This window comes from Daphnia carinata, chromosome 1, assembly GCF_022539665.2.
Source record: "Daphnia carinata strain CSIRO-1 chromosome 1, CSIRO_AGI_Dcar_HiC_V3, whole genome shotgun sequence".
Lineage (NCBI taxonomy): Eukaryota > Metazoa > Arthropoda > Branchiopoda > Diplostraca > Daphniidae > Daphnia > Daphnia carinata.
The window spans coordinates 4,986,074-5,013,623 of NC_081331.1; the positions used below are offsets into that span (position 1 = coordinate 4,986,074).

General features: G+C 42.3%; 3 protein-coding genes across 9 annotated transcripts in view; 1 reads left to right on the forward strand and 2 right to left on the reverse strand.

The window, feature by feature from the left end:
• The window catches only part of LOC130692363 (ubiquitin carboxyl-terminal hydrolase isozyme L5-like), a 53,594-nt gene extending 33,363 nt beyond the window's left edge, over positions 1-20,231 (reverse strand). The window contains exon 1 of the mRNA XM_057515468.2: positions 20,221-20,231. The gene's annotated coding sequence lies outside the window, so the exon portion shown is untranslated. The remainder of the gene's footprint in view (positions 1-20,220) is intronic.
• On the reverse strand, positions 4,001-10,489 carry LOC130692383 (far upstream element-binding protein 1-like). Of its 7 annotated transcripts, none has more exons than XM_059495516.1 (16): positions 10,360-10,488; positions 8,070-8,388; positions 7,876-8,005; positions 7,682-7,808; positions 7,545-7,619; positions 7,338-7,487; positions 6,955-7,017; positions 6,398-6,598; positions 5,993-6,242; positions 5,777-5,934; positions 5,395-5,521; positions 5,200-5,334; positions 5,007-5,131; positions 4,745-4,897; positions 4,343-4,564; positions 4,001-4,273 (listed from the first exon to the last, which is right to left on the reverse strand). In XM_059495516.1, exons 1-15 carry the CDS (start codon positions 10,441-10,443, stop codon positions 4,358-4,360), a joined length of 2,304 nt encoding a protein of 767 aa, XP_059351499.1. In that variant the 5' UTR covers positions 10,444-10,488; the 3' UTR covers positions 4,001-4,273; positions 4,343-4,357. The 7 variants fall into 7 exon arrangements, with proteins under 7 accessions (XP_059351499.1, XP_059351498.1, XP_059351496.1 ...); XM_059495515.1 differs by having other exon boundaries at positions 5,993-6,248; XM_059495513.1 differs by having other exon boundaries at positions 6,392-6,598.
• On the forward strand, positions 11,752-26,546 carry LOC130692382 (sushi, von Willebrand factor type A, EGF and pentraxin domain-containing protein 1-like). The gene is given in 24 exon segments (XM_057515492.2): positions 11,752-11,966; positions 14,265-14,389; positions 14,874-15,074; positions 15,390-15,492; positions 18,014-18,196; positions 19,044-19,154; positions 19,226-19,318; positions 20,117-20,293; positions 20,775-20,948; positions 21,031-21,086; positions 21,088-21,211; positions 21,291-21,470; positions 22,085-22,258; positions 22,376-22,753; positions 22,829-23,035; positions 23,101-23,514; positions 23,576-23,738; positions 23,824-23,942; positions 24,087-24,229; positions 24,438-24,564; positions 24,652-24,811; positions 25,087-25,598; positions 25,676-25,846; positions 25,910-26,546. Coding segments are annotated over 24 exon segments (4,350 nt in total). The 5' UTR covers positions 11,752-11,911; the 3' UTR covers positions 26,110-26,546.
• The last annotated feature ends 1,004 nt before the right edge of the window (positions 26,547-27,550 follow it).

Below are 27,550 nucleotides of genomic sequence, written 5' to 3' on the forward strand. Positions count from 1 at the left end.
CAAAAAAAAAGGTAGCGGAGAGTTAATGACTTACATACGTAATGACATTCTGACGTTGTAAAATGAATTTTACGATTTCATGAAAGCCTCGTCGTGATAATTAGGCAAGTATGCTGTACAGCTTTCCTTAAAAATTAATTCAATCTGGACAACGATATGAGAATATCAGACGACAATAAGAGCCCCTCGTTTACATTGACAACCATTTTCTTGGCTTTGTTATCTTAAGTTTTTGTGTTGACATTCTTGCCATTTGAATTGCACGGGCTTCACTCGTAATCTGGTTTTTTTTAGTACCCACACACCTATTTAAATGTGTAATCCCATTCCCATGACAAAAAATTCCTTTTCTCCGCCCTCCTTATTGGATAAACGAGAAATACTTCCATAATTGCAAATCAACTGAACGACATATTTCAGAAAAAGTACTTTCAGGCAACATAATTCCACCATTTTGGAATGTCACTGCAGCAATTTACCAGATTTTATAATTCAATCTTCAATTTCTTAGAATTTGAATGGTGAAAATAAAACATAATAAAGAATGGTGGCCTCGTTTTGTTTTCACAATATCAAACGAAATTTTTCGTTAGTGTATACTGTTACGTTGCAAAAGGTGTCAATGGGGTGGGTGGGCTACCGCATATGGTTATCTAATTCGGTCGCAATAAAACCTTTAGTTAGGCCACATCATGGTCACACAAAACCCATCTGTTCCGTATGGTTACGAACCACAAATGCACTGTTACGAATCGCTCCCCTTTTTTTTTTCTTTGTTGATGCAGAATGCGTGGGGCATCAACGTCTCAAGAATGAAGATCTCGTCACGCTTAACAGTTCAAAAAAACAAAAAGTGAAAGCCAAATAATACACGTCCTCTTTGCTTTTTTTCCCTCTTCTGAAATTCTACATTTCATTGTGTTTTTCTGTTAAAAATTGCAGGTACAAGACATGTCACGCCTCCTTTCGGCCGTTGTAAGGCCGTGATAACCAATCGTTTTCAAGCCCCCTCCTCCAAAAAAACAACAACCGATTCGAATTGTGATAGCGATCCCTTTATGCCCTCACGAATGTGCGTGATTAATAGAGACAATAAAAAATGGATGTTCTTAGTTACCTGAACCTTGAAGAATCCCAGAGAGAGTGTTATTGCTCTGAGCACATCGACAGGGGGCAAAACACCAAGCCTGGTGGCGCTGTGTATGCAAATGATTGTTTTTTTTTTTCGAAAATCACCGACAATTTTAGCCAATCTTGGGCACAGCATTATCTATATGCAAATAAATCAGCACGGAAATTCACTACAATCGACAAGATCTGAAGAAAGTCACGTTTGAAATGTTCACTGAAATAACTCTTTTCTCTAGAATGTTTTTTCGTTTCTCTGCACACTATTGGTATGGCAAACCCCTGACATTTCGATGACAGCAGCCAGCCATGCTTAAACGAACTAGACTTAGAAAGATTTCGTGGAAACCATGCTGCACGGTTATCGTCTGACAACTTGGGCATGTTGCCGGATATTCGAAATTCTTTTTTGGTTTTATTTTGACAGTTACCCATCCGATTTTCAGTTAACTACTGTTTTATCAACCAGCGTTGCACATTCGTTTGGCTATTCTTCTTGGAATTAAATATAAAATCAGAATGTAAAAAAAAAAAACGCATTAAATGTTGCAGAACATTTTTTTTTGTATGTTGGTTTTTCCTGAACTAGTACAAAAAAACTGGGTTTTTAAAATAAAACCTTTTCTGGCTTTAAACTTTGTCTTCATTGGCGATCAGTTTGTAAGAATTCGACCCAATAAAAAATAGACCATAGATGGACACGCAGATTTTTTTCAAACACTGAAGAGACACAGCAAAATGTTTCTGTTTTAAAAAAATCAATGATAAAAAAAAACGAAAATCTATTGGAGAAGATTGTGACAGACTGTGGGAAGTTGAGGGTGGCGGTAATAGAGAAAAAAAAAATCAACTTTCAAAATCGGACGAGATGTTACAAATTTTTGAAAGATCCGGCATGGGCATGGGTTTTTTTCGTTTGTACACTCTCATTTTGGTGGTATGCACGGCAATTCATTGATAAATCCGTTAGATATCAGCAGAGGGGCGTTAAGACGACAGAATAAACACTCAATAATTGGCCCGCGTTTCCAATAATGTCATCCTCCTTAAACAAATTGGCAATTCTCTTCATCGCTATAGATAGGTCACAGAATCAAAATATGACGTTTGCAAAGTACAATGATTTAAATCTGTACAGCGTGTGGATTACGGGATTGATGAGAAAGGAGGCGCGGGATATCGAGTCATCATCACTTCAAAAAATAAATCAAAATCAAGTCGGTGGCGAGGGCGCACGAGTCAATTTGAACAGCACGGGAGTAAAATTTGACGGTCACGGTTTCCTTTTTTCCTAACGTTATGTTTGCAAAGATATTTCACATGGACAATACAAGGACATACTGTTGATCACGCGCAACCAGACTGTTTCTTTTTTCAAACGTTTTCAATTTTTTTTTTCTTTTGAGACCCGGAGTTTTTTTTTTCTCTTAATTTTGCAGCAGTGGCAGTTAAAAAAAAAAATACGAACAAAATGATTTCGAGTTAACGTGACAGAAAAAAAAAATAGATCACGGCATATTTTAAAAAAAAAAAACAAGAGGACAAACCCTTCGCATTATATCAATGTCATCATCAATAAACCCTTTTTGCTCTCAAATTTCATCAAACGGGATCGCACAAATTATTTTTTTTCTCAAAGACGAAGTTACAACTGGCGTATTCCCCAGCCCAAATTGCACGGGTATCTTTCTCAAGTGGATCTTCCTAACACAAAAATTCTTGATTCTATCGTCGATGAAAACAACACGATCATGTGTTTACAGACCATCAAAATCAATAATAGTTCAAAATAAAAGAAACCAAAACATCCATCCAGTGTAGATCAAAATCAGAAGGAAAAAAAAAAAAAAAAAAAAAAGAAAAAAAAAAACATGGCCATGGAGGAGGGATGGTGGTAAACGGGATTTAAGGTAAAGAAGCTATGCATATGCTTTCAAGAAAGCGGCAAAGATTACAATATGTCAAAATTGGAAAAGGTCATCAAGATTTCGTTACCCAAGTCACCCTGACCTTTCCCCAGAGTTTTGTAAGCATCTAAATCAACCAGCAGAAGATATCGGGAGATTGGAATCAATAAGATGAAGGCCCTACAATCCAATTATGGTTATTTGTCTTTTTAGCTTACTACCAGTTGTCAAAATACGCGAACGTGCACACAAGACACTAAATAATGAAACCATGGATTTTTCTTTTTAGTATGCTTAAGACAGGTATTTTCAAAATTGAACCCCAAAAATTATCTTTTAAGTTTTGACATAATTGACATCCACCATCGTTTTAACTGAAATTTCTAAATGAGCCTACACCTAGTACGAAGAAAAGTTTAGGGAGTTTGTTTAAATAATGTTCTACTCGTTATATCAACGGACAAAGAAGATGGGGAATTTGAGGCGGGTTATAATAAGAGGTCAGCTCAAGACAAGGGCGAGGGTGGGCGAGAAGGGGACAAACTCACGATCATGGACACATTACTTCCTCGTTTTGAGAAAAAGAAAAACTCACGGACATCGGATTGTTGCAACATCATCAGCAGCAGCAGCAAAAGACAGGTATCTTTAAAAAGTCTCTTCAACATGGCAACAATATTGGATCGTCAATATAGTGGAGAAAAATGCAAACGTGTTATCTCGAATGAACCAAGACAAAAAAAAATTATTTTCTCAGCTTATAAGACTGGACTCAAATGACCTGAGGAGGGGTAGCGTGTTTTCTCGACCTTGGTGGATTGTTAGATTTCGAATGACACTGGATCAGTTTCAAATATCGAAACAAATGAACAGCGGGTTATGGGAGAAATTTCAGTTGCGGATGTTGAGGGAGGGAGGGAGAGTTGGGGGGGTAAAAATGAACAAACATGTAAAAGACAGAATAGCACATTTCCGACGACTGTGTGTACTTTGCCTTCTCCTTTTCCTACGTTAGTCTGAGCTTTAGGTTGGTATCAAGGAAAAAAACCAAAGGAAGAGGAACCCAATCAAAAATAAAAACACAAGCCCATCAACCAACAGACATTAAAATAGGATTGGATGGAGAGTAGAGTGGAGAAAAAAAAAAAGAATAACATGACGCATTTTTTTCGACACGTTGGATTATGTGAACATCGATGAGAAGACACGATCTATTGTTACCAGCTTGCAGCAAACCACTATATATAAACAAAGGCAGTTTGTAATGTACGATTCCAAAGGAAGAGTGTTGCAGGCGGAGATATTACCACTGTTGTTTCCTGCTATTGTCCGTCAGAAGGAGCTTGTCCATAGCCTCCATACCCCTGGTAGCCGTAAGCTGCTGCTCCGCCTTGAGGTTGTCCGCCGCCCGGCTGTCCTCCGTAGTAACCAGCCGCGGCCGCGGCGCTACCTCCAGATCCAGCGCCAGGATAGGCACCGTACTGAGCAGCTGATCCAGCTTGACCTGGACCTTGACCGCCCTGTGCACTCTACAAGAAATTATTGCGTTATCGGTCAAACTTCCGGCAACAACATGCAATGCTCATCGGCTTTTCACATATCTAAAATAGCAGTGTTTCCGATATCAACCCAAAATGAAAGCGGCATTTGGGAATGGTACGCGACTAGGACCGGAATACCCTGGAAGCAAGAAAAGTTCAATTTCTTACCTGCTTCAACCTGGCCTGGGCTTCGATGGCTTCCGCTTCCCCAATCTTGCCAATCGAACGATAGTAGGCGGCCCACTGTGCGCTATAGTCTTGGGTTGGCGCCGCCGCAGGAGCAGCTGCTGGAGCCGCTGATACTGCTGCATTTCCCATACCCTATAAGGCAATCATTCGTTTAGTAACTGAACAAAATAACTACGAGGCATTGGCAATCCAGTAAAGCGAAGCATTTACGTTACAAACACTTTTCATTTCAAATTCTTACCTTGCTGGCTTTCAGTTGTTGTTCAAGGGCTTCCGCATCTTTCATGGCTCCAATACTTCTGTAGTACTGAATCCACTGGGCCGTATAATCGGGTTGTCCCGTTTGAGGATTTACAGGAACACTCCCTATGATTGATAGGTAAATAAGCCACCAGCCTAAGTTGTATCCCATTAAAGGAAAAAAAGAAATCTACCGCTGTTGCCTTCAGGTTGTCCAGGATTACCACTTTGGGCTGAAGGTGCGCCGCTTCCCGGTTGCTGATAGAACTGCTGCTGTTGGTAATAGGCAGCCCACGCGGCGGCATTTGCGGCGTTTGGATCCGCTTTAGCTATAAAAATGTGAATTAACTAAGTGCGAAACTCAAGAAAGATAAAAACAACTGAATTACATGGGTCGTTGGGTTGTCCAGGCCACTGTTGGTAAGCGGCTGCTCCCCAGCCCTGAGCTGCATATGCTCCTGCATTCTGGTTCTGTCCCATTGGATATCCTTGTGTCGGTGGTGCACCCATTGGTCCCTAGATTTAACAACAAAAAAATTTAGAATGTGAATATGCGCTTGCATAAAACAGGTATTTCAAGGCTTTCAACTGTAGCACGAAATTCGATTACCAACCACCCAATTTTTTATTGATGGTCAGTCAGTACTTTCTGCTAATTTATTTTGCACTGAGAGCATTAGTTTGAAGCCAATCGTCTTCAAAATTAACATAACTCTTGTGCCAAACACACAAAATGGAAAACCATGATATCAAAACGGGTTCACTACTTACCAATCCCAGTTTTTCGCTGATCATCCTCTTAGCAAGCTCAACTTGTTCGTGCGACCCTCGAATGATGAAGATCTTTTCATTTGGATTAGGGGGAGGCCTCCGATCAAGCTCACAAAACGCTCCGGACTGCTGATTGATTTGCTTGATTGTTTCTCCTCCTGGAATTAACAATGGTCATGACGCTAAAGCACGCAAAGTGAGTAAAGAAGTATATACCTTTGCCTATAATAATTCCGGTTTTGGTGGAAGGAACAAGAAATTGGTATTCGACTTTGTCCTGTCCGTTACGGGCCATTCCCATGCTTGGTCCACTTCGGCCCACTCCAGGTCCATATTCTCCCCATCCACCACCGCCTGTTGAGCTTCCACCGCCAGGGCTTCGTCCGTAAGGAGCTCCATTCATGCTGCTTCCACCAGTGCTTCCTCCAGTTCGACCCCGGCCCCTCCCCATCTGGCTATCGCGCGCCTGTGACTCCCCCAACACATGGAAAGAAGAAAAAGTTGACATCTCGTCATTTCCATAAACCGTAAAAACTGTATCACTTTCTTTTAGCCATTAACTAAACTAAAAAAAAAAAATCTTATGAAGTTAAAGCACATTATTAAGTGCACTACCAATACAGATTCAATGAGTTCTTCGATGCGTTGTCTGGCGTCCTCGATCTGGTTCATGGTGCCTGTCAGCGCGCACATCCGTTCCTCGGGATTGTCGTCTCGCCCTTGCTGGAACTGAACTCGGGCTCCTGTTTCGTTCTGGATCTTCTTGATCATCTCGCCGTTCTTCCCAATTACAACACCGACAGCCGATCGCGGCACTGCCACCTGAAGCAGGGTAGGACAAGCGAACCCTTAACACTAATTCCACTCGAGTTCCCAAAAATGTTTTCGGTAGTTTTTACACTGCCCCGTTGAATGAATGTTTGACCATACTAATAACAACCCAAAGAGGCGATTTGATTTTAGGTCTGGGCGCAAGGATAAGGTGTCAGGCAGGATAGAAAGAAGAATCAAACCAAAGATGGATACAGTAGGAGATTGGGTAGTCAAGTGAAGATTGGTTAAGAAGAGAAGTCTCAAAATAATGCGTAAGTTTTTAACGTGAAATAAGAAAAAAAAAAGCAATAAATGTTGACAGAAAAATGTAGAAATACGTGCACAGACATAGACGAACGAAATACCTCGATAGTTTGCTGCGGCCCACCTCCTCCATAACTACCAAACCTCTGTCCTCGACTGAAGGCCTAGTGTCATAGAGAAATTTGGCCTCAATTACTACACACGAACGATCCTAAGTAGCTGTAATTCATCAACGTTTTGATGTCTCACATCTCCAATCGCAAGTTTCAAACTCAAAGACGCCGCAAGCAATTGTTGTCATCAACAAAATAAGAAAACGAGTATCGCCATTCATTCAAAGGGCAGTAGACGCGAAGCCCACGATAATCTCATTGTAGAATAATCGAGTTGTAAATTAACACTACACGCTGTAGCTGCTGTTTGAAATTTGTGATTGAACATCGGAGACCTTACGAAAGACGGAAAGTAATAGAGCTAGACTTACGGAGACTTCCATTTCCTTCTCGGCGATAAGGTCGTACACAAGTTGTTTCGCATGCTCAACTTTCTGAGGGTCGCCGTAGATGCGAAGGGGCTTTTCGTTTTCTTGTTGAGGGCCATCTTGAACAACAACCATTCTTGTTCCTGACCTCTCCTGTAATGCACAAAGGCATTAGTTGAAATCCAATGTATGACAAAACACACCAATTACCTGCAATTGCTTGATAGTCTCTCCACCTTTACCAATAATTAATCCAACTTTAGGGCCAGGGATCATAACTTCAACCTAAAGAAATGGAATGTTGATTCAGTTACTAGTATGTATATAATTCAAACTTTGTTACTTACATTGGGAGCTAAGGTGAGATCGATACTCACAGAATGTTGTCCACCTAAAGATTCTACTGATGGAGGTCCTGCATCTCTGGGTCCACCACGAGTCTGAACAATGTTCATGATCAGTTCACGAGCCCTCCTGCATTTACATATGATTGAATATGAAAGCTTTTCATTAATGACAGGCTACAGGTAACAAAACTTACCCTATTGCTTCTCTAGAGCCAGTGATTGTGCAAGTACGGTCAGGAAGGCCTGCACTGTCAGGTGCCATTTGGATTTTGGCTCCAGATTCAGCCTGCAGTCTCGAAATTTGCTCACCACCTCGTCCAATAACTAACAATAAAAAGTTAATGACGAAGAAGTATCAAAGAAGACAGGCATGAGGAATTATACTCACTTAATCCAACCATCTTGTCTGGAACAGCAACTTCTTCAGTACTGATGGGACCGAGGTTCATCATAGAGGCAGCAGGCATACCCATCATTGGTCCTCTACCCTGCATCCCAGGTGATCTTAAAGCTCCAAAGGGATCAGCTGCATTAGCAGCAGCCGCAGCAGCAGCTGCAGCAACGGCTGCTGCCATCCGCTTAGCATCTGGTTCATTCTCCATCGATGGGCTTACACTGCTGAAAGGCCTCTTGACAGTGGAGCTTGAACCGTTTCTTTCAAAGTCTTCTGACGGGCTTGCTGAACCTGGCTGAATTTTGGATGCAACCTGTAAGATTAAAGTAAGAAAGTAAATATTTAGTAATCACATTTTACTTTACTAGTACACTAAGGTCTATCTTTCAAGGTTTGTGAGCTATTGAAAAAGTAAAGAAAGCACATTTTGGTGCATTAGCTCTATCAGCGAGGGGGGGGGGAGGCAGATCTAACTTATTTAGCATGACAAAAACCGTTAATGTCAATGTTGCTTGCCATTATGTCGTAACATTTTGACACATACGAAATGATATTGTGAACAGTAGCTAGAACGGTCGCAGTTGGCAACGAAACCCACTTCGAATAAATGCCTCTTAATTTCGAATAGGCTGATGGTGAAGAAACACCGGCTTTTTACGTAGGTTAGACAACTAGCCTTTGAAAGACGTGAATTCACTGCACAAATCCTAGATGATTAAATAACTAACCGGGCAAGAGTAAATAGTCAAAAGACTGAAGAAACGAATGATGAGGCTACCTGATTATCCGTCTCGGCACACAGGAATCGAAACGCGAGTCAAGCCCGAGTTAAAATGGTGGCGTGTGTAGCAGCAGAGTTGGAGTGCTGGGGTAGGGGGGGGGGAGAGAGAGAGGCCCTTCGGGGCGGAGTGGAGGGGAGAGAGAAAAGGCGCCGCGTGGCCGAAAGGAGAGGAAAGAACCAGAACTACTACTAGTGGTGGTGTGTATATGAAGCGCGTCGAAGAAATGGGGAATTTTTACGCAGCACAAATTTTTTCGTTTACAATCTACTACAATTAACTGACACAGTCACACACTCACTCACGATAAGACGAGGTGAAAATTAAACTAATATGGATAGAAGGCTTACAATCAACCTGAAAATTTTCTTTATACACGGTTCCAACACATTCACAAGCCCATTCACTCGCACAAAAACTGCGGTACAACTGTGTTGCCCGGCATACGGCAACCAAAGCCCAGGATACCCCTTGTTCGTGCTATGGCAATAGGGGAAGCAAATAGTATCCAATGACCGACCCCAAGGCCGAGGCCGGTTATGCTTTTCGAAGAAAAGAGATAGGATCTTCAACTATGGCCATCTACTGGTCGATGAACACATCATAGGTTCTCTACCTAACGCCATTTCACTTCAGCCCAGCATTTATGTCAAAAAAGACAGGGCTTCAACTTGGCAGGTGCCTTAAATGATTGACATTTTCATATAACTGACCAGTTAGTCAGTTGAATGAAAAGAAATCGAAAGAACGATTAAGATGGTACATTAGCAAAAAGGTTATTGCTCCAGGATGCTAGATTGTCTGGGGTAACTCGAGGAAAAAAAAATAGAATATTGTGCAGGAGACGCGTCTGGCTTGGTAGTTGCATGGTGGGAAGGGGGGTTGGCTAAGATAGCGAAGGGGACAGGAGGGGGTGGCAAACATGGCCGCCAAACGTTACCAAGGTCATTGACACTCCAGAAAACACCCGAGCATGTTTTCGTGTAGTAACATTTTGTCGATCAACTATTACGTTGAGGTCTGCGATACGTGAGACGATCAATCATTTCAAGATGTTTAAACAAACGTCAATACCAATTAAAATAAACCTGAAATGTTACCCATACAAGATTTTGCAATATATAAAGAACTGAAAGCCCCAAACAAAAAAAAAAAAAAAAAAGGGAAAAAACAATACAAGTGGCGCGGCGTGGCGCCGGTACGTGAAAGAATGGCGCGAAACATGGCCGACGATGCACAAACACACAAAAATGTGGTAAATATGGCTATTTTTCTAACCAATTACAGGTGTGGTAAAATTTGCCTACAGGAACTTTCTGTCGTAATGTCTAAAAATTTGTTGGGAAATCCCAACCACTGGAATCTTAACGCCGAAAGCACGTGGGGGAAAGACGGCCGACTCGAGACAGCCTGAACGTTTTGACATTTTAACCAAGCATGGAATCGGCCATGATGGTGGGATTTGCTTGATTTTGTCAGTGACACTGTTATAAACAAAATATTACCTCTCTTGCTCGTTGAACGGCTGCATCAAATGCAGAATTCTGGCTGTTGTTTTGGGCCGTAGTCACTACAACCGAATCACCCATCACTGGCTTGCAACAATTTTTTTTTCATAAAAAATAGCGCTACCTAGCGTCAAAAAGAAAAAGAAGTGCCCGTTTGACTTGATTTTGGAGTACCAGAACTAAAGAACGTACTGCCATCTACAGGCAAAATATTATAATTGCGAGTCTGTCATAGGCGCGCCACAAAAAAGCTAAAACGTTTGGTCGATAAAAAAAAAAATATTAAAAAAAAATCCGATTAATTCATTGCGCAACCGTGGTGAAGTTGTGGCATTAAAAATGATAGGAAAAATAGCACATTTTCTATTGGGATGTATTTTACGATAAAGCACTGAATCAGCTTAGTTAAAATTATGGCAAGATGTCTTTCAATAATCATATATAACGACATTCGCCGGCGATGAGGTATCAGAGCTGTAGAGGCCTGCATCCAGCATACGAACAGGCTTACCTTTACAAGAGATAAATTTTTTAGTTGCCTATTCCCAAACACATGACGCTTTTCGATATTAAATCATTTTATTTCTTTTTTCACAGGTTGTCGCGAGGTGAAGTGAGGATTACCCAGGTGAGTGATGGGATTCCGGCTATTCTCGCTCCTTTTCTTTTTCTCCCGTTCCTGTCAGTTGGCTAAACAAAAACAAAAATGTGCTAGACTGATGGAATGGATGCAACCCCCTGCTTTTCAAGACAACAACCTCCAACGAATGTGAGTACATAGTCCCACCACCTATACTAGTACTGCACACACCATACGTATCCAGCGGTTGATTTGAGACACTCGGCAACTTGTTTACATAATTGATGGCCTGCCATCTGCTGTGGAAAGCATATTTAATGCCATTTATCCGTGCAGAGTGAAACTACTCAAGACTTACCGCGCACAACTTTCCGTATTGTGTGTGCGTGGTGTAGACGTGAGAAATATCCGTAAGTGGATGAAAATCCAGTGGCAAGCGAATCAACTTTGGGGGCCCAATGAGCCTTGAGAAACTTTTCCTCCATCTTTGGTCTCCTTACTCTGCGAGTGAAACAAGAAAGGTCGGATGGTCCGCCGTGGATTTATCCGTTGAGAGGCAAGAGGGGGGGGGGGAAGACTTGATTGGCGCGGATGCCTCCTCATCCCATGTGTTCACATGAATACAGTGATCTAGTCTCTTGCGTGACAATTATTCAGGGACGCTGGTCGCGTGCCACCGAGCGCCACTCCGGCAGACGAAACCGTCCGCCAGCAGTGGCCACCGTTTACATAAAGGAACGTGCTCACGCTGCGCAGGGAGTTCAGTCTCTCTTGGTCTTCGATCCAGTCAAGGCGTACACGCTGATCCTTATTCTCCGTTGGCTTTACTCTTCTATTTTCAACTTTGATCACTCGGCTGCCGAACAAACAAAACAATTTAAGCCATAGAATTTAAAAATAATTAAAGAGAAATACTTTTCTCTTTGGTTCTTTTTGAATGGACACATCGACTGCCGAGTTCAAGTGATCATGTCGAGGATCGTGATGCTGATGGGGATGATTCTCCACGTGCTCTGCGTTAGAGGTAAACTCTTTTCATTCTGATGATGTATTATTCACGTCTGGAAAATGATTGCCATTTCTTGTTGAAAAAGCACACGCCGTGATTGTGTGAAGCCCAGCTTGTTATCGAGAAATCTGGAGGGCCGTGCGCTTTTTGTTAAACAGGCGGATGTTTTGATTTGTTGGCGTTGAAACTAATGTCACTATTTATTTATATTTCGCTTCTATTGTCTACCACATGTCTAAAGAAAATTACGTTTCCGGACAAGTTTGTTTAAGAGAACGTCACCTTCCTTCTCATTTCCATTAGAGCGGAAATGCAAACAGTGGGGGCATAATCTCCACAAAATGTTGTCTTTCTCTCATGTTTTGGAATGAGATTTCCGGCGTGTCAGCTATTTTTTTTCCCCCTCTTTCCGATCGTAAATTTGAATCGTCCTAGCGCCATAAATCCGGAAGAAGCTTTAATCCTCATTTGGTATGGATGAAAAGAAAAAAGAAATTCACAGACGATTAGAGTTCCTCATCATCGGTTTTGCTGTTCACGTGCCGAAGAAGTTAAGGCACAAGTTTAAAAAAAAAAATGCCAATCTCGGATAGATAGTCTTCTGCGACAAGTTCCATCATGGTTGATAATGTAAGCCTTTCACCGCTGTCTGAAGAATTTGTGCGCTGGTACTCTATAATATACACTTGTAGAAGAAAGAGAGCTAAAAAAAAAAATTGCCGGAGCAATCTCGAATGCCATTCCTCGCTAGAACAAGTTTAATATGAAACGTGTCACATCACTACGGGCTTGGGGGGTGGTGGCAGCCGGCTCGGATTCTCAAACGATGATCCCGTCTTTTTCCTACTGCAATAATCTGATACCGTCGACCTCTTCAAAATGGAATGTCATTCCTTCATGTTTATTCCTGAAAAAGAACAAAACAAAAATGAGAAACCAAAACAAAGCCTACCGACAAAAAGAAAAAAATCATAACAAGAGCAATATAGTTTCTGGGAAATGTTTGCAGTACGGATGATACGCTTCAAGGAAAAAGAAACAAAATAGAGCTACCGAGTATATCCAGCGAATTGTCTACTACAATTTGAATATAAACGGTTGAAATATTCATACGCGACGTGCGCGCACAAAAACGAAATGCGTTTTTGCATTTTTTTCGAGATGTCGCACTGAAACATGTAGGCTCTCGTTGACGAACCGATTTAGTTTATCGACTTTTTTTTTTGCGGTGGCAGATGGAGAAGAACAAGTGTGTGCGCGCACGACGGGAAAAAGTGTGGGTTGGAAAAGGATCATGAACATCGGTAGAGCAACCCATTCGTTACTTGATTGCTCTACCGGAAACCACCGCGCAGATGGATGGTCAATCATTCGCTCTCTTAAATTCCTCCAAATGGAATAAAAATTTTTTTTTTCTTTGAATCTCTCATTTTCGTGAGTGGGGGAGAAGGCATAGCAGGTGTGGCAACAGCTGCCAATGCTATATCTCTAGGATTGCCGATTTTTCGCATGAACGAATACTGAAGCAATAATGGAAACAAATAAACGGGAGGTAGTAAGACGTACAGACAAGTCTAAAGAGTAGTTTCTATTTATCTGTCTGCATGAATGCGTTTTCAAAAGTTCCGACTACAGGGAAACTCGAATAACGAACGCCGTTGTTATTGTTGAGTTAAAATTAATTCTGATTGTCCGGCGTCTATCCATTTCGCTTGCGCGCAGAAAATGGCACGTAGACCGTCCTTTCAGTTTCAAGAAGAGTCTTTGTCGCCAACTTTACCAAGTTCACTCGAGAGACATCGATCCTCTTCCTCTTAACTTCAAGTAGGGCATGCACACACGTACACCCACTCAAGGATTTTGATGAAGCTATAAACATTATCAACTTACAGCCGCGTAGACACGATCGATTTCAATATTTTCACAATTTTTATTGCGTGATCTATCTTTTAAAAAAAAATCCTGACTTAAAGAAAATCCCGGAGTGATGTGAACCGACCGCTCGGAACGGCAACAGCAAATCAGCTTATAATTGTTACAGCGGTTGTCTGAAATCTTGTTTTCAATTGTTTCCTTGATTGCTAAACCCGTCCGTTTGACAGAGATTTCTGCTAAGTACGGAAAGATACAAAGGGAATCCACGACCAACGGGGTGCACTCTTTGTCTTGCGGATTACCATGTACATTTGTTCGTCGAGAATTCCCTTCCGCGAAATGACAATCCCTTTAAGGATTACCCTTTCGTTTTGATGAAATCCCATTTTAAAATGACGCTAATCGCAATATAAATACTTGAAAACTGTCTGACAATAGACGAAATCGAGGTTGGCGATGGCCGTAAGTTTGGCTATGGCTTCACTTATGTCCGCGGTGGATCCGGTGGATTGTGGGCTCGAGGGCGAAACGCTAGTGACGCCATTTCAGCACTCCATTGGCAGGCAAGTTTAACATTTTGTACCTTTTTTTTTTAATGTTTGAGCGAGTTTTGGACATTTCTAAAAAGGGAAGCGAGAAAGAAAATAGTTCTTTGTATCACCATAGACAAACCACTTACAAACTCACGGGAAAAAGCATCATTGGCAGATCCTTTAAGGGTTGTGTCGACACCAGCTGATGCGGTTCACACGAACTAGTTTGGAACTAAAGTGATGGAATTACTGAAAAAAAAAAACGTAAATTGCATATTGCTTGAAGGGCTTTTTCCCGTGAATTGTAAAAATAATTCAATTTCTTGTCCCCCCCCCCCCAACAAACGCTCGACTGCGTCCTGAATTTAGAAGAAAAAAAATAATCGTTTGATGTGATGCCAAAAAATAAAACAAAACAAAAACATAAATCTGAGGTGAAGGTAGCTATAGAAACATGACATGCTTTTGTAAATACATGAGTAATGGTGTCTTTCTGCGGAAACGGGTATAATAGGCGGATAGTCCAACCGGTGGCGACGAGGCAGACGACGAAGATGAAAACGACCAAGACGACGTAGTCATCCGAGCGTGGGACGATGGCGGATTGAACCGACTTCCATTCCAGCCGTACACACCGGAAAGGAAATCCTTTAAGAATCCGCGCAACGTCCCGTCGGATTCTTGCCCTCGCGACGAAGACCTCGCCCAGGCTCAGGTTTGTTTTCGTTTGGTTTTTTTTTTTTTGTTCTAAAATTTAGTTACATTCGCGTTTTTTGACGTGATTTCACGTCATCCGGCCAATCCTCTTTTGTCTGCTCCGTTTGTTCTCAATTCCGCTCTGTCCTAGACGTAATAGGATTTTTGCTATTCAGAGGCTATGCAGATTTTTAATACGGTAACACGCGTCTAATAAATCCGACTTGAAACACTGTGCCCATTTTTGCAACACAAAAATTCATTTGTTTCCCCAACTAGGAAAAAATGTAAAAGGCTTACGATTCTTCATCTGACGATAAATCTCTTTTCCCAGGGTCGGACGTGTTTAAGGAAATGCCTAGCTGATGAGGATTGTCGCAGCCCACGTAAGAAATGTTTATGCGACGGCATTTGCGGATTGTCTTGCATCAAACCCGGTAAGTTAACCTCCCTTTTATATTTACGCACGTTTTCGCTCTCTATTGTCGGAGGCTTATGTTATGCCATATGAAAAAAAAAACCCAATCCCCACTGTCATCCAGTTTTGATCGAACGACCTCGAATGCTTATTTTCGAACGATGTCGTTGTTGTCAAGATCATTTTGAACGAGGTATCTAAAATATTCTCGGGAAATCGCGTTCGGGAGTGTATTCCAATCTTTGAAAAACGTCTGGCGCTGCGTGCGATAATAAGCCATCCGACATCGGTGCTTCAATTTTAGCAATTCCGACAACAACAAAATTGATTTTCTTTTTCCCCGAAATCAGCGATTCCATAGAAAAAAAAAAGGAGGATTCAGCAACAAAGTAAAACTTTGTAAAAAAAAAAAAAAAAATGCAATTTTCTGTTCTATTGAGTTTGTGATTACGTGCGAGAGCTGCCGAAGAAGAAGATCTTATTTTTGGCTGCGTTTGCGGGCGGGGAAAACTTGTTGATTGGAATGGAAATGGGCATAGATGGTGGCGGAATGGACTCCGCCACGTACACCATTATTCCGCGCCTTAACGGGGGATGGGCAACGAGGCCTAGTAACCCAATGCCACCGATCGATAAAATTAAACCATCCTATTTATATGGTTCTTTTAAAAGAACACGATGATCTAAAAGAAAGATAACGAAAGTAAAAGCGGTTTACAGACACGATTTGAGATACGAAAGGGTTTCATCTTTGGCAATATCTGCTGTTATTAACGAAGAAAATAAAAATGAGCGGAAGGATAAAGGACGCACGGATGGCCAGGAACAAATTAGCATACGAACGTTGCTTTATATTAGACTATATATAAGCAAATGAAATGAAAACCATTGATTTTAATGGTGCCATTCTATTCTTCCCACCACTCTGTGCTGATCTCGCGCGTTAGCTCACCATTTTTCTTTTTCTTTTTTTTTATATTCAATATCTTTCAGTCGTTAAAGATTTCATGTAAATCTCAGCGAGAGGAAGAAAAATCGTGAAAGGAAAGTGCGCGCGGAATAATAAATCGTCTTAATGTAACTCGCTCACATCTCTTTATTGTCAGGCACCTATATATATATATATATATATACATCCCTTCCTTTTTTTTTCTTTAGAAACGGAAATCTTTTAAAAATTCTTTTTTTGTTGTTGTTTCTCTTGCGCTTGATGATCCAGCTTAGCTGGGATCTCCACCGCTATAGAAAACTCAAGTAAAGCGCTTCATTTCCAAACGCAGTGCTCTTGCTATTGATTTTTACGTGCCGAGAGGTAGTCCCGAAACAAAATTGAACTATCCAACGCTTCTTTTTTTTGTTGACGAAAGTAAATGACAAATTGGGCACACGTTAGCGCCCAGTCAACTGTCTTCCCCTCCCACCCCCTTTTGTTTTCTTCGCTTCCCTTCGTAATCTGCGGCCTCTTGTTTTCTCCGAGAATGTCATTTATTTACGCCTTCTGTACACAATGTCATCCCACGGTTCTATGTATACGTGTATGTTAAGACGTCACGTAATCGATAGGCTTATATCGGAACCGAACGCTCACACACACACACACACACACATACGTCTAATTCTTTTTTTAGGGCGAGATCGGAGGAGGTACGATGCTCAAGAAGTGGATGACAATGATTGGATGTTAGAAATCCAATTTCTATCGTGATTGTGTGCGCCGTAAAACGTAGTTCAATAATAAATATTAACATTTCCAAGAATTATAAATTTTCCCTCTCCCCCCCAAAAAAAAAGACGATCGGAATTCATAATAAGATGGTGTTGTAGTTGACTCATAAAATCCGATAAACGCATCGCAATCTCGTACTCTTATCAAAAAGAGTATTGAAATAAATAAAAAACAGAATTGCGGCAAGAGAGCAACTCTGGCCATTGGGGAAATAAACAAAGTGCTACTCCAAATGAAAGTTTCCAATCCGGATGATTGGGTTGTCATCCGAAACAACACGAGTGAAACTATTTAACGCAACTTGCCAATCTCATTCTTTACGCGAGACAAAAAAAAAGGGGGGTCGGACATTAACAGCAAATATTTCGCTGCAATCATTTTTCGCGCTAGTGGACGGAAACATTTTCATTTTGACTCACCAAATGAGAAATGTCCAACAAAGTGACGTGCTGGTATTTTGATGGAAGGCCAAACGCCTTTATCTCTGTCGTCTCCTCAACACGGGGTTGTCGTATAACACGTTTGTATTCCAATCATCTCGCCGACTGATGCGAATCCCAGTAAAAAAAAAAAAAAAAAAGGCAAAAAGAGAATTGTGAAATTGGTTTCATTTTGAAGAAAACAGCATCATCGACAAAAATCTTTTGTGTATACAGGCAATGGAATGACGATGAGTCACGAGGTTAATTATTATTTGAGCGTGATTCGTACCCGATTGCCTCCCTTGCGTTTTAGACAACGACGCTCGCTTTTGTATTATAAGACGATGGATGTAATGATGGTTTTTTAAGTTTCTGATTTTGTTTTGGAGCAGATCGCGAATGTCACGACGAACTGGGTAATCCGGACAAAGGTAGCGTGATATTGACAGGTCGTCTGTTTGGAGATCGCGCCATCTACACGTGTGAAGAAGGCTACCGTTTGGTCGGAGTCGAATTCCGGCTATGCCAAGCCGACGGATCATGGTCGGCTACTGAACCCTCTTGCCACAAAACCGGTTCGTATTAATCACTTCTGTCTGCACATTTTAATACGTAGCCACTAGGGAGGGCGTTTTTCAGTCTACAATTTCACGATTTCTTTTTTTCCTATTTCATAATTACGCGCTCAGTTTCGTAGCCCAAATGCGCTGCATTTCAAACTTGAACGCAGATTTACAAAGTTTAATTCCAATTTCCTCATGGGGAATTATCGGCTTCCCTTAATGTCATCCGGATACGGTGATCTGCTCCCTTTTCTTTCCAACATTATTATACCAACCAGTGTGCATGCTTGCGCACTTGGAAACAAAAAAATGATTGGACAAATTCAATTTACCGCCACTCTTTCATCTATCCTACGGATAAGATGCTGGACATCCGACTCGCACAATATCGATCCTTTTATTTGTAACCTTCTTCTTCTTCTTCTCTGGTTCTATGAACGATATATAGCTCTTTGATAGACACTATATAGCCACCACAAATCGACTGCGCTTTATGACAATCCCACCACCGTATTGGTATGTCTCTGTGTGTCGGTAATGGTGTCTTTTTGTACACCACATTCACGCGCGCGTCTGGCTCCGTTTTTAATGAAATTGGTCTCGCTTGAGATCTTGCCATAGCACGTATCATATTACAGGCTATGGGCTCAGTTTATATTGGAGGACTAGCCGGTTCCATATGAATGAGGGCGGTATTACTTGTCACCGATCCCGCTCACCCCTCGAGTGTCAATAAGGCGACTGGGTAATTGGGAAGGATCTGCGCACAAAGTCTAGAAATTTCGCGATATCGCATTCGATCAATGAAAACTATCAGAAAAAAAAAATCTTTCAATTATGTTGTGGCGGTCGGTTTTAGTTCAAACTAGCGGATACTGCGACGAGCCTCCCGTCGTAGCGAACGCCCGTCACAACGCCCCGCAAGAGCAAAACAGCTTCGCTCCCGACACCGAGCTCCAATATCAATGCTGTAAGTCTATTCGTATACATTTAATAGTAATTAAATTTTAATTAAAATTTTCTTTTTTCGAATGTATCCAGATCTCGGTTACAACACGCTGGGATTTGCTCGCGCTAGATGCCTCCAGTACAATCAGACAGTCAAATGGTTCGGGCCCGACTTTAAATGCGAAGGTAATATCTTTTCTTTTTCAAAGAGAGATTTTTTTTTCTGTTTCAAGATTTTGTCGAATTATACGATTTCTTTGAGGCTTAGAAAGAAAGAGCAAAAAAAAAAAGGAAGCGGAAATGTGAAATGCAAGGGACGGGGGGGGGGGGGCCGGAATAGAGTCGACACTCGACAGTTCCATTAGGCGGAGGCAACGAGTATGGCGTAGAGTCGTAGCGATTTATCGTTTCCGACTTTGTGAGTAGAAAGAGAAGCCGTTCGTCATTGCTCTTCTTATTTTTTCCCCCGAATAATTCAAAGAAAATCCTCAACCCAGGGAAATGAAACCATTTTGTTACAACCAAACATTGCTTTTTCGATGTTTTGTGTCTGTTCGGAAAACGAGCCCATTGGGGAGGGAACAGAAAAAAGAAGGGAAACAAATAAAATAAAAGACGCCGAATGAAAAAACATTTTTATACTCACAGTCGACCCACCCCAAAGAAAAAAGTTAAACCTCCTATCCAAGAGAAAGCAAAACTTCTCTCTTACTTGCGTAAGTACAATAAATAGACATCCATAGTCCTTCGGCCAGTCAATTTCGTTCTTTCATTGCTCGACCTTCTGCTTGTCTATCGGGCCTTAAAAGTTTCTGTTTTATACGTTCGGTAGTATATATCCCCAACTCAACAACAACAACAAACAAAAGAAAATCCTAACCGCTGTGTCAGCTTATCGTAAAGGTTCTCTATTCAGCGGGAGTCTTGATTTCAATTTGAAAACAAAAAGACGTACACGTTTTCTTTTTTCTTTTTTTAAAATAGCTCGATCTTGCGGAGAGCCAACTGACATAACCAACGGTCGGCACGAAGGTGAATGCTACGCTTTCGGATGTCGTGTTACCTATTACTGTACGGCTGGCTTCGACCTGGTCGGAAGGGCTAACCGCTACTGTCAGGCTGACGGTACCTGGACGCCGGGCGAATTACCCATCTGTGTCCGTAAGTTTAATTTTTCTTACTTCCGACACCCGATGAAAAGAGATTCACGATAACAAGATACAAGCCGCAGATTTTTTTTCCCGAAGAAAATAGATAAATAACAGAACTAACCGCATAATTGTCCCGTCTCTCTGACGGATGAATGGTATCTCCTTGGTGACCGATGCTTCATTCGATTAGCTTCTCGTCTTTCATCCATTAACCCATTTCCCTTTAGATATCGAATATATAGAACGTAACGGGACCTTCTTCCTATATAATAAAAAACATTGGAGGCGTTAGTGTTTGGATATTGATCCATCTGGATCATGTGTGTGTGGTATACACACGCAGTTGCCTAAAGGCCTATGCATACAAGCTGTTTATCCGGAGCAAGTTGTATAAAAAGGATGCAACTTCCGGGCTTTTCTATAACTTGATGTCCGATCCATCTCTGACTATTAAAATACTTTTCTCTTTTCATGACGATGATTCATTGCAGCTGTTCAATGTCCCATACCCAGCGACCCCGATCTGGGAAAGGCCATCTTTAGTTCTACCAGTTACAACTCGATCGTGACCTATGAATGTCTTTATGGTAACTCACTGGTCGGACATCCTACAAGACGTTGCGGAGCCGATAAGCGATGGATGGGTGAAGAACCTTTTTGCCGAGGTTAGTGCATTTTCGTACAACAACAACAAAAAAAAATCCATGCGTTTTCAATAAGAAATTATGTATCGATTGTGCCTACTAGAAATCAATTGCGGTTCACCCGGACACATCCCCAACGGATGGATTGAAAACCTTCATCTTGGGTACGTCGTTGGGTACTTCCATCATTTACCGTTGCAATAAAAACATGAAACGCATCGGCGCATCGTCTGCCACTTGCGAAAAGAGCGGCCGTTGGAGCTACAATCCACCTCAGTGTTTGTGTAAGCGTTCTATCAATTTTCAATTATTCACACGCACACAAAAAAAAATGTTTTTCGATTATCGATTTAAAAAAAAAAGCATCTTGCGTGGTGCCAATGGTGGAGCGTGGCGTTGTGCGGAATGTAACGGCGGGATCGATGGTGCCCCACGGAGAAAACTTGACTCTGGAATGTATCGACTTGTACGAGCCGGCCCACGGCCTGGCTACTTTCACTTGCAACAACGGAACGTGGAACGTTATCCCTCGATGCGAACCAGGTATACAACGACTAGCTCGATATTGGCAAAATTAAAAAAAAAAACCGTAACTAATGAACTACTTAAGCCAAGACATGCGGCGTCTTCAACTACGTACCTTTGACTAACGAACCACAAACGTGTGTAATCTGATTACTATAGTGAACGTAAAAGACGATGCCTTTCGATGTCCATGTGTACGACAAGGATATGCAATATTCTTAATTAAGAAACTTCCCTGTTCAGTTGGTATTCAAGTTATTCGAAATCAGACATCCTATTATTATTTGTTGTCTATTGAGAGACGCTAGAGATTTTTATTACGTTTTCTGGAATTTCTTGATTTCAAATTGGGATTGCAACTTGAAATCGTATATAACCTTAGTTCTTGCGTCTACCTTTTTTCCTGTGCCGTTCAGCACGGGAACCTGGTTTATTTGTAGCCAACTTCATTACAACGGATGTCTAGATTGAGAACAAAAAATCGATGGTTGAAGATGCCTTCAAAATCTCATTAAGTCCAATAGATCTCCTGCTCTACTAGTGCTCGTTGTTTGGTAGTCTCATTTCAATCTCTCTTTTTTTTTTTTTTTTTTTTTTTTTGTTCGACATGTGTGGACAAACACGCCTAAAAGCTCGGTGCAAAGCGTTACCAAAGCGACCCCGTCACGGAATGGTGATCGCTCCGCGGATGGAACACGGATCGAGAGCGCTCTACAAGTGCAAAGACGGTTTCCAGCTTAGCGGATTCAACGTCACCGAGTGCAACTATGGCAACTGGACCGGCTTGCCGCCCGTTTGTCAAGAGAGTAATGCGCACACATCCATCTTTTTCTTTTTTCACACAAAAGAGATCGTTTTCATGACGCATTTTAAATAAAAAAAAAATGCTTTCCTTTTTCTATTCAATTGTTTGTGCCGCCCAGTTTATTGCCCGTTTCCGGGCTACATCGCCAACGGAAAAGTCATGTTGATGGGCAATATGGGCTATTACGACTACCGTCCCTACGTCAAGAAAGTCACCAACAATAGGCAAATCATGTACGAATGCGATCGCGGGTACAAGCTGGACGACGACGGACCGCCCGGCGCTACTTGCGTGGCCGGCAGGTGGAGCCCCAAGCAACTGCCGCGTTGCGTTGCTGAGCAGCACTCTCGCGGACGTTGGGCTCGATCCATCAAGTCCGGAAGGACACCCGTCGCCATCCGTCCTGGTGGGAAAAAGAGCTCGGGGAAGAGCACGAGACGTAAACAAGGATCGAGACGTAACGACCCCGATTACGACGACAATCAACAACCTCACGGTGCGATGTTTGAATAGCGAAAACGAAAAAAAAATTCTGACGATTTAAACATTTGCGAATTTAAAAAAAAAATAGAATCGCGGGACACTTGTATACCGATCGCCATTGAATCGCACACATCAATTCAAGTGATAACGCCGGGCAAAAACGCTAGTGACATGTTCAGTACGGGAGTAGTTCTGAGTATCACTTGCGCCGAAGGCTATCGACTGAACGTTGGCAATCGGACGGTCCGTTGCAAAAGAGGCGTTTGGAAACCGGAACGGCCAGCTTGTTTACTCAGTAAAAAAAAAATCGCATATAATTTTTCTTTAAATATTTACATACAAAAAAAAAAATTCCAACAGTTCCGTGCACGATTCCGGATATCGAGAACGCGGCGTTCCAGCTAAACGACTCTACGATTGTACCAGCCAACAGCGAGATACCGCACAATGAGACGGCCCTGTTTGGTTGCAATCCGGGTTACGTAGTTCAAGGACCGGAAGTGTACCGCTGCTGGTTCGGCGATTTCATTAACACCCGTGGGCAAACATCTGAATGCGTTCCGGGACCTTGCGAACTTCCGCGCATCACTTACGGGGACTACACAGCTGGATATCGAGCCGGATTGACAGTAGCTAACGGATCGACGGTCGATTACATTTGTTTCGAGCCCAACTATGTGAAAATCAATGCCGGACCTATTCAATGTCGTCTGGGAGAACTGATACCGGATTTCCCAATTTGCCGCACCCGTTCCGATCGATTCGGCGTCGACGGTATCAAATTAGCAACGAATGACTTATTACTTTTTACCAAAATTCCAATGAATTCAAACAGATTTCGGAAGGATCGCTTGGCAAGAATTTAAAGGGGGCGGCGACATCACTGAAGGCGGCGTCATGGTGTTGATGGATCGCAATAAAAGAAACTGTTCGGAACCTCATCGCGTTCACGGTTCACTCGTCTTTCGTGATGGAGAACCCAAAGACGGCGAGAAAAGGTGTTTTTTTTTTTGCTGAATACGCGCAATCAGAATTTTAAAAAATAATTTTTTTTCACATTTTGGGCTGTTCCGGAATCGAAAGCAGGTTTCCCCACGGTTCGCAAGTTACTTTCCAGTGCATTTCGGGTGCGAATCGAGATCGAACAACGTGGCAAATTGTCTGTTCCGACGGTTCTTGGAACGGCCGACCATTAAATTGCGGTAAAAGAAAAAAAAATCTAATCTGCGTAGAACACCCCATCGTTTGAATACACCCAAAAAATGTTTTTTTTTTTTCTTTTTCTTATTGGATTTTTTTACGATTAACTAAATTTTTGATTCGGTTCCACGACACGTGTCGCAAAGACGGTGAAGTCTTCGTGGAAGGACTGGGCCAGCCGTCCAACAAATCGTGCGTCTTTCGTAACAACGAGCCCAACTTGATGACTTTCTACGACGATCAGCAGATCACCGAAGACGTGGTTGAATTCCCACCGGGCACCGAACTGGTAATACATCGTCTACCCCTTTTATATCTACTTGGCTATAGTTCCTCTTTTCTTCCATTCGATCGACCCCCCTATTTTATATGCAATATCGACCATTCCTCTTCATTACGTTGGACACTCGGAATCCTGTTGACTACGCGGTCCATCTCGTTCCTCGTCTTGATAACAAACCTCTCCTTCTCTCTCGTATTTTATTTTCACATAAAAGATTTCTCGCTGCGTCGATATCGGCAAGTTCGCCTTTACGGGATCGGTCCGTCGCCGGTGCAGCCGAGGAGATTGGACGGGCATGAAACCGGCCTGTTACGGCCTCAGCCAAGAAAACGATTACGCCCGTAAGGAAATTGTTACACGCAAAAATTCCATAATTTATTGTTTCATAATTTTCATTTTTTTTTTTCGCTGTCATCGTTTTAAAAAAGTGGAGAAGCCACCGACGATTCTATTTCGACATCAATTAGGCCCCATCGCCCAAAGTAACGACGGCCGACTGATCGTTTATCCGGGCACAATTGTTCACATGGAATGTCTTTGGATCCGGCGGTTCGGCACCCCGAAATGGGAAGTTTCACATCAGTACAGGTACTTTTTACGCTTTAAAATTTCATAAATCCTGTCTCGATTGTTCGTGAATAACGGACATAAATGCAGCACTATGATCGATCGTCCACATAAGCCGTCTATTGTATACCATGTCAAAAGGAAAAAGTCTTTCGAATTGAAGAATCCCCTCCCAAAAAAAGGGCGATCGCACAAGTGCCTATCAAAGATCGTTTTCAAGTTTCCATTTCATTTTATAGTTTTTAGCTCACGCGTAAAATCCTATTGTCTTTTTTTTTCTTGTTTGGAACGTGAAGGAAATACCCGGAAGGTTGGACGGAAGAGGAAGGACGAGATCGAACGTTGGAGTATCGACTGAGCATCTTTCACGCCCAGAAAGACGATTCGGGGACGTTTACCTGTTCGACGCCGACGCGACATCAGCACAGCGTCGAGATCATCGTTCATCCGGTTCATTGCCCGGCAATCATCGAACGGAAGGGATTAGTGGCGTCGACTAAAAACACGAAAATGGGCACCAAAGTTCATTTTTCGTGTCACAACAGCAACGCTTTGATCGGCGCTCCAGAGTTAACTTGCCTGCCTTCAGGTAGTTGGAGTTCTCCGACTCCGTTCTGCGAAAGCGTCCTCTGCCCAGACATTACTAACATTACGAACGATCGAATATTGCGAGTGTCCATCGTCAGTCGAGAAGTTGGCGGACGGGCTCTATTCTCCTGTCCGCCAGGTTTTACTATCCGAGGCGCCGGAACAGAGTCCGTCTGCCAATCTACCGGCGAATGGGCCCAGCCGCTACCCCGTTGCGAAGGTAAGCGTGGTTTTTTGTTTCAAAATTCAACATGAAATTGCGTTTTAAACGGAATTTGAATCGATGGATTTTTAAAGAGGTGGTTTGCGAACCGCCAACTAGTCCGGAAAATGGATACATTCAAGGGGGCAGCACGTACAAGGCCGGCGAAGTGGTGCAATTTCATTGCCATCGCGGTTTCATGGTTGAAGGACAGCCAATCGCAGTCTGTCAAGACAATGGGAAATGGTCGGGAACATTCCCCAAATGTACGTGATTATTTTTAGTTTCTGTTTTCTTCACACGCATAATCGACGTTTCATTTTTCAAAGGTTTGCCGGCCTGTCCGTACCCGGGCACAACGATTGGCGCTACCATTTCAATGGTGAAATTCTACTACCCGATCGGAGAGACGGTGACGTTCGACTGTTCCGCTGGATTGGTCCTTCAAGGCAACCCGAACCTTCACTGTCAAAAGGGCGGCAAATGGTCATCAGCCGTGCCCACTTGTGTTCCAGCTCAGAATAATTAGCGACATCATTTCAAAAACACGCGCCAACCTTCTCTAATAATCGATCAACTAAACTACAGACACGAACTTCCAATTCATTCGAAAAAAAAATCGATGTCAATTCACTTCTTTGTTGCTTTTGTTCCCCGCGGTACTTAAAGAACGAACGGTTCATTTTAGTTTCTGTTCAATTCAATGCGGTAATTTCGTTCTTCAATTTCGGTGAGTCTACAGTCGATACGATACGTATATTATACTACGCCAAAGGCAAGTAGATGACTCGCGTTCATTTACGTTTTTTTTGAGGCAGTCATCGTTTTATAACAGTTATTTACACTACCGTCTATGTAGATTTGCATATTTACTGCTGCTTTGTGTTTTATAAAAATTTCGATGTCTATTCGCGAAAAAAGAAATCGAATCCCTACCCCTCCCTCCCCCAAAAAATACGATTGGAAAATTGACTGGGCAAGCTGTCGATGTCAAATATAAAAACGATACATTTCAAACTGAATAAAAATAATAATAATTCTGATGATGAAAGAAAAAAAAAAGGCACAAATCGTGAATGACCTCACAACAAAAAAGAGAAAGCCGTGACACACTAAACTGAAACGCTTTTCCAATCAATGAAAAGGGTTGCAGTGTAATGGAGCGGCGAAGAGATTCCGGCATCTCTCTTCCGATTGAACAAATCGCTGCTTCTTTTCGCATTCGGCTTGTTGTACGCGACACCCGACGATGATACAATCATCTTCACAAAGTAAATGAATCGACGACGACATTTACAGGATCGATCGACATCAGATTGTTTGATGATGTCGCGTGGCGTATAGCGGCTTTTATGCATTGCTTCGAGTTCTAAGAACATTGACGCAGTTCGGCAACTTAGCTTCGATATTGCTCGCTCCAATGCTTCTGGCCATTGCACCCGCATGTGCTATTATCAATCACGCAACGACGCTCGCCTGCGAATACTGCTATAAGAACGCACAGGAAGACCAGCACCAGCTGCACGCGGATAACGCAATTCGATTCATTGCATCCCAGTTCAATTCGTGGCCCATTTTTTTGGGTTTTGCTGCGGCCTAGATAATGGGTGCTGGTCTTCTGTCCTTCATTGAATTGCAGGGTTTCTATCGTACGATAGTGGCCTGGCCCTGAAATCGATAGTCAACTTATATCCCGTTTCAGCCGGAGTAATTAACTTGCATGTCACGCCATAGGGAGAAGAGATAAGTTTGAGGGGAGAACATGGAACATCATCTATCTGTCTTAGAGGAAAACCCTCTACGGAGCTCATCAAAAAATCGAAAAATACGACAAGGCAGAATGGCTAGAGATTAACAAGTACATTGTTTACCAGCGCCATACGACACGACACGGCAAAGACTGACAGTTAAGCCCCGTCACGTCTTGGCATTTTCGCACATACTTTCGAGCTCAAGATAAAAAAACGATT

What these genes read in the sequence shown, in the direction of transcription:
- LOC130692383 (XM_057515494.2), bottom strand. Translation starts at nt 10,443, where the DNA reads ATGGGTGATTCGGTTGTAGTGACTACGGCCCAAAACAACAGCCAGAAT. An exon ending in ATCTCACCTTAGCTCCCAAT is followed by an intron (nt 7,620 to 7,681) that starts GTAAGTAACAAA and finishes CCATTTCTTTAG; the next exon opens with GTTGAAGTTATGATCCCTGG. An exon ending in AACTCATTGAATCTGTATTG is followed by an intron (nt 6,249 to 6,391) that starts GTAGTGCACTTA and finishes GTGTTGGGGGAG; the next exon opens with TCACAGGCGCGCGATAGCCA.